This window comes from Trachemys scripta, chromosome 15 (assembly GCF_013100865.1).
Source record: "Trachemys scripta elegans isolate TJP31775 chromosome 15, CAS_Tse_1.0, whole genome shotgun sequence".
In the NCBI taxonomy this organism is placed as follows: Eukaryota; Metazoa; Chordata; order Testudines; family Emydidae; genus Trachemys; species Trachemys scripta.
This window is the reverse complement of record NC_048312.1, coordinates 26,783,082-26,789,669: the sequence shown is the minus strand read 5'-3', so window position 1 is coordinate 26,789,669 and position 6,588 is coordinate 26,783,082. Positions and strand designations below refer to the sequence as shown.

General features: G+C 55.3%; 1 protein-coding gene across 1 annotated transcript; it reads left to right on the top strand.

The window, feature by feature from the left end:
* Positions 1-628: 628 nt before the first annotated feature.
* LOC117888324 (protein DGCR6) lies at positions 629-6,268 on the top strand. Its single transcript, XM_034791608.1, has 5 exons — positions 629-805; positions 1,011-1,171; positions 1,879-1,979; positions 3,283-3,423; positions 5,887-6,268. Exons 1-5 carry the CDS (start codon positions 690-692, stop codon positions 5,968-5,970), a joined length of 603 nt encoding a protein of 200 aa, XP_034647499.1. The 5' UTR covers positions 629-689; the 3' UTR covers positions 5,971-6,268.
* Positions 6,269-6,588: the final 320 nt, after the last annotated feature.

The window sequence follows — 6,588 nt, the reverse complement described above, 5'->3', positions numbered from 1 at the left end:
TGGGAGGACTGGAGGGGGTGTGCATAGTGGAAGGGGTATTTGGGGGTGCTGGAGGGTGCGTGTGGGTATATGGGGGTGCTGGGGTGTGTGTGTAGTGGGAGGGATATTTGGGGGGGCTGGAGGGAGGTGTGTGTATGGGGAGGGGTATTTGGGGGGCTGGAGGGAGGTGTGTGTAGTGGGAGGGGTATTTGGGGGGGCTGGAGGGAGGTGTGTGTATAGGGAGGGGTATTTGGGGGTGCTGGAGGGAGGTGTGTGTAGTGGGAGGGGTATTTGGGGGTGCTGGAGGGTGTGTGGGGTATTTGCGGGTGCTTTCAGTCCCCCTTAATATATCTAGCAACCCCGACAGCAACACAGAGCCTGGCCCCCACCTCCCGAGAGCGCCCGTGTCACGCACACTGCCCCTGCTGCCCCACAGCACCAAGGTCCAGGCCCCCCAGGAGCCTTCAGGGCAGCACGGGTCCCCGCACGCTGCGAACGTGCACCCCTGCAGCTCCGCCCCCACCTGCCGAGAGCGCGCACGCCCGGCCGCACACGTACAGCCCCGCCCACCTGCCGAGAGCGCGCACGCCCGGCCGCACACGTACAGCCCCGCCCACCTGCCGAGAGCGCGCACGCCCGGCCGCACACAAACAAACAGCCCCACCCAGGTGCCGAGAGCGCGCCCCCGGGGGTCAGTTCTTCCGCCCGCCATGGAGCGCTGCGGGCCCGGGCTCGGCTACGAGGAGTCGGCGGAGCGGGCTCGGCAGCAGGAGCGGCACTACCAGCTGCTGTCCGAGCTGCAGGCGCTGGTGAAGGGGCTGCCCAGGTGGGGGCGCTGGGCTTGAGCCCCTCCCCCCCGCTATCGCGATAGGACCCCCCGCGCCCGCCGCTATCGCGATAGGACCCCCCCGCGCCCGCGTGTGGCTCCCGCGCGTGTCGGACACGAGTGGGGGGAGGTGGCTCGGCCCCCGGGGGGAGCGGGGCCAGTCCCGCTATGGGGCGGCTCCCTGACTCGCCCCCTGTCCCCGCAGCTCCTGCCAGCAGCGCTTGTCCTACACCATCCTCAGCGACCTGGCGCTGGCGCTGCTCGACGGCGCCGTCTTCGAGATCGTCCAGGGGCTGCTCGAGATCCAGCACCTGACGGAGAAAAACCTTTACAACCAGCGGCTGAAGCTGCAGAGCGAGCACCGCGGTGAGAGCCCCGTAGAGCCGGGCCGGGCCGGGCCGAGCCCCGCAGAGCCGGGCCGAGCCCCTCGCTAGGAAACCGGCCGCTGCTCGGCGCCCTGGACACCGAGAGCAGCCGGAGTCAGGTTGCACAGAGATCAGTAGCTGGGACCTGGGGGGGAACCAGCGTCTTGCAGCCTGATCTCCAGGCCTGGCAGCCCCCGGGCACGAAGCAGGAGCGGCCAGCCCGGAGCTATCCCATCCCTGAGCGTGTGCTTTTGGCAGGGATGTTGGGAGCATTTCCCCACCGCCCTTGTCAGGTACAGGGCTATGGCCAGGCTGCAGAACCGATGCTCTTGTGCAGACTGAAGAATTAATAGAATTCCTCAGTGGAAAGTGAGCTACATCCCTGGCTACATTTTAAAGCGCTCGGTCTCCCTGTGGGTAGCAAAGGGACTTGAGAGCTTGTGGACAGAATTCTGCTATTCAGACACCGTGATCAATACATTAGTGGGGTGGTTGATCTTCCGTACTTTGCCTCGGGGTAGCCACTCCTTCCACCCGGAGATGCTCTGCTCCGGATGGCAAGGGAATTATTGAAAGCGGAGTTCGCTGAAATAGGATATTTAATTTCCGAAGCCTGGCCTTCTTCTGGGACTAGGGGAAATGCTGGGTGTGTCTTCCTTGCCTACTGTCGCTCTGGGTGGAGAGTCTAACTTTGTATTTATTAATCAGTGCTCAAGCAGGAAATGTTCCACAGACACAAAGAGGCCCAGCAGTGCTGCAAACCTCACAACCTGCCCGTTCTCAAAGCAGCTCAGCAGAGGGAGCTGGAGGTAAGGCTTTCATTAGCGCTTGCTGGAGCTGTTCCTACCAGCTGCAAATTGCAACCTTGTTGCAGTAGTGTGTGTGTGGTTTGTAAAAACCAGTAAAACCACATTTAAATGTAGGGCACAAATATTGAAGCTGGTTCTGAAATCACTCTGGAGACGTAGGAGTTAGACTTCCGGCTATAGGATCTGATGATCAGAAGTCTAATAAAGTTATTTCCTCCCCATCTTTAATCAGTAAGTAATGATGATCAAACCCTGTTGTGTGCTCTAGACTACCACTCCCAGGGGCCTATCTTGAGAAGTCACTAGAGGTGGTGAAAGTAATTGATTATTTGTGTACTGTGAACTTCTGGTGGCATTTAGCAGTTCCACCATATTTACATCTGCAGTCAGAGCCGTCCCGAGGGAGGTGCGGGGTCCGGGGTGGATTTGTCTCTTCCAGGACCGACCGCGCTGGCCAATCACACCAGCCTGCGGGGCCCCCCAAAGTGCGGGACGGAAGTGATGGATTAGTCTCCTCCAAGACTGATTGCGCCAGCCTGCGGGGCCCCCCAAAGTGCGGGGTCCGGAGCGGTCACCCCTTTCGCCCTACCCAAGGGATTGCTCTGACTGCTGTTAAGGCCTCCATACTAGTCAGTGAAGTACAAGAAATACAATGCTGCCTGCTTCTGCTGCTAGACTCCTAGAAATCAGAGCTGGCAAGGACTGAGCAGAGGCAGAGAGTCAGGTTAGGAATCTTGGTTTGCTTAATGACCACGCCCAATCCCCAGAATTCCCCCTGTGGGGTTGTTCCCTTGCTCAGTTTATGCCTTTATTTATCTGAGACCTTTTCTTGTGACATAGGACAGGGGTTTTCAACCTTTTTATTTGAGGCCCCACCAACCTGCTATAAAAATTCCACCTCCTGCCTGTACCACAACAGCTGTATTTCTGCATATCGAGTAGATTAAAAACCAGGGCTGGCGTTAGGGGGTAGCAAGCAGGGCAGTTACCTGGGGCCCTCACCACGGGGGGGCCCGCAAAGCTAAGTTGCTTGGGCCTCAGCTTCAGCCCTGAGTAGCAGGGCTCGGACTTTGGCTTTCTACCCTGTAAGTCTAACGCCAGCCCTGCTCTCTGGTTATTTTGGCAGACCCCCTGAAACCTGCTCGTGGCCCTTCAGGGGGCCCTGGACCCTGATTGGGGGTTGATCTCTTCCCCTGAGTTTCATTAGACAGGAGCTGGAGAAAAGCTAATAGGAAAGTAACCAGAGGAAGAACATTAAACTTCTTTAGCTTTAGAATTCCAGTGTCTTTTGCTCATTTCTCAGGCTGTGGAGCAACGCATTCGAGAGGAACAGCGACTGATGGATGAGAAAATAGTCTTGGAACTGGACCAGAAAGTAGTTGACCAGCAGAGCACCCTGGAGAAAGCTGGAGTGTCTGGATTTTACATCACCACAAACCCACAGGTCTGTGCGTGAGCAGGGAGTGCAAGATTTGTCAATACTCTTACAAGTAAATGGCTAAAAAAACTAGAAATGAAGGGGAAAATACCAGAAGCCACCCTCATCGCTGTGTCCAACCACATGGCAGAGGGTTTGAACTCTCAGCCTCCAGTGTCAGAAGTGTGATCCTTGCTCTGCTGCATGAACTGAAGGGCTAAAAGCTTGTCTACATGGCATATTCATGCTTGGCAACCTGGTGTACTGTAGACTTACAACCTGGCTTGCTGCATACGCTAACTCACGGCGTAGACATGGTATAAGCCCTCTGGCTGGAAACAACAGCAGGCTCAGGGCGGGATCCAGACACCAGCTTACCAAGCAGGTGCTTGGGGCGGCCACTTCGGAGAGGGGCGGCACGTCCAGCTGTTCGGTGGCAATTCGGCGGATGGTCCCTCACTCCCGCTCGGAGTGAAGGACCTCCCACTGAATTGCCGCCGCAGATCGCGATCGCGGCTTTTGTTTGTTTGTTTGGCTGCTTCGGGCGGCCAACCACTAGAGAGGGACAAAGAGCCACCCTCTTCTACTGTGGGTTCCATTGAGATGAGAGGAGCCACTCAACCCTGAAACTTTAGTCTGCCTCATCTAGAAAATAAACATAACCTTATAGTGAACTGATCACTTTCCTCCTCTATAAATCACTGTCATCACCTCTGTGTAGCTGCCTACTGAAAAGGGACTTGGTAAAGGATACAGTTCTTGGCTGGAATCTCCAGCCACTGCCATAATAGAAATAACTGATTGTTTTCCATAAATCTTCTTGTGCTCATGCTCCTATTCCAGTTTGCTCTACTAAACACCTCTATACAAAGCGACAGAGTCCTGTGGCACCTAACAGACGTATTGGAGCATAAGCGTTCGTGGGCGAGTACAAACACGAAAGCTCATGCTCCAATACGTCTGTTAGTCTATAAGGTGCCACAGGACTCTTTGTTGCTTTTTACAGATCCAGACTAACACGGTTACACCTCTGATACTTGACACCTCTATACAGTTATTTTTCAAAAATTACAGAAATATTATTGATCTGTATTACCATAATGTCTAAGAGGCCTTGTCATGGACCAGGACCCCACTGCTAGGTGCTCTACAAAAACAAAACAAAAAGATTGGCCCCCTGTCCAAAAGACCTTACAATCTAAGTAGGACAGGAGACAGACAGAGAGGGGAGTATGAGAAAACGGACACCATATCGGTCAGCATTATCGGCAGTGGTCTGAGCATACCAGGGGCCTAACCATTGTCAAATTTGTTGTAGGTATCCCAGAAAAGGACATGTATAAGAAGGGTTTTGAAGGAGGATAATGGTGGTTTTTACAGGGGTGCTCTTCACAGTTGAGTCATGTTGTTTCCCAAGGGAGTACAAGTAATAAACCAACCAGACCTAAACCTCAGTGCTCACGCCACCTTTTCCTTTTGTGAGCATTTTAAGTTTTTAATGGCAAGTGTCACCTAATGCCATACGTGCTGCAAAGATGACAGGCCCCTGTGGCCCCTCAGCTGGTGTATTGACAAAGCAGCAATGGAAAAGGAAAGAACCTTCATAAAGTGTTGAGTCTTAAATCATCAGTACCCTGTAATGCAGGGGTGGGCAAAGTATGGCCCGTCAGACCTTTTAATCCGGTCCTCGAGCTCTCGCCGGGGAGCGGGGTTGGGAGCTTTCCCTGCTCTGGCGCTCAAGGCTGTGAGCGGGGTCGAGGGCTTGCCTTGCTCTGCACGTGCAGCAGCTTCACACGGCTCCCGGAAGCAGGGGCAGTCCTGCTCACTGCCCCCGCCCCAAGCGCCGGCTCTGCAGCTCCCATTGGCCTGGAACCACGGTCAGTGGGAGCAACGGGGGCGGTGCCTGTGGACTGGGCAGCGCGCAGAATGGCATGGCCCTGCCTCCGCGTGGGAGCCGGAGGGGGATGGGCCCGTTTCCAGGAGCTGCTTCAGGTAAGCACCGCCCGGATCCTGCACCACTGAGCCCCCAGCGCCCCAAACTCCTGCCCCAGCCCTGATCGCCCTCGAAACCCTTTGATCCCAGCCCAGAGCACTCTCCTGCATCCCAAACCGTCATCCCTCGCCCCACCCTAGAGTCTGCACCCCCAGCCGGAGCCCTCATCCCCCCCCGTGCGCACCAATATCCTGCCCCAGCCGGCCATCCATACAATTTCCATACCGAGATGTGGCCCTCAGGCCAAAAAGTTTGCCCACCCCTGCTGTAATGGGATGATCTGCATCAGATCGCATGTGGTGATGTACCTCATATTTTGTGGACATGTTTAAACCAGAATAAGCCTTAGTTCTGCATGAAGCTGCCCATGCACTCCCCTAGTGCGACTGACAGTCTGCGTGCAGCAGACCAGGTTCTCCCTCTGCAGCTCTTGCTAGCAGCTAGTGTCTGAGAAATGGGACGGTCTGATTTCTTCATTAAAGTCTTTCCCTTCACAGGAGCTGACTTTACAGATGAACTTGTTAGAGCTGATACGGAAGTTGCAGCAGAAGGAATCGCAGCCAGAGAAGGCTTTCTCCTGAGTAGGACACAGCTCCTCTTTGTCCAGAATCTCTCTCTGAACTTCACACTAAAGAACAGGCTACGTCCATCATTTGCTCTGCAACATCAGAGAGATGCCACTGGTCACCAAGTGTAGAAGAAACAGCTGAAACTCTTAGATTCCTCTTTTGTGGAGGGAGGGGGGTCATGAAGAGCAGGGGGGGTCACGTAGAGAGCATTGTGCTCCTTCTATTCCCTTCACCCCTCAGCACATGGCATCCATTCTCATTCCCCATGTGTTCACGACCCAGGTCCTCAAGTACAGCTGTTGAGGAATAACTTGTGGGATTTAGTGGCCTGTGCAGTGTTCATCCAGCCCAGAGTCAACGCTCTCGGGTGATGTGCTGTGTGGAAAACGTGCCCCCAAGCCCAGACACAGTTTCTGGGCACTTGAAGGGTATGTGTAAGGCACAAGATTTCTCAGGGAGAGCAGTAATCCTTTCCGCTGGTAGATTACCAATGTGGCCCCATGTTGGGTGCCAGTCCCTGCCTGCACCCCACCCCTCTGCCACACCTCACAGTCCTGCCTGCACCCCACCCCCCAACCCCCTGCTTGCACTCCCGCCTGCATTCCACACCCCAACCCCCTGCCCTGAGCC

Bases quoted from the DNA above. Each gene is read 5' to 3' on its own strand.
- LOC117888324 (XM_034791608.1), top strand. From the start codon at position 690: ATGGAGCGCTGCGGGCCCGGGCTCGGCTACGAGGAGTCGGCGGAGCGG. The intron at 1,172-1,878 runs GTGAGAGCCCCG...TTTATTAATCAG, and splicing joins GCTGCAGAGCGAGCACCGCG to TGCTCAAGCAGGAAATGTTC. The intron at 1,980-3,282 runs GTAAGGCTTTCA...CTCATTTCTCAG, and splicing joins CTCAGCAGAGGGAGCTGGAG to GCTGTGGAGCAACGCATTCG.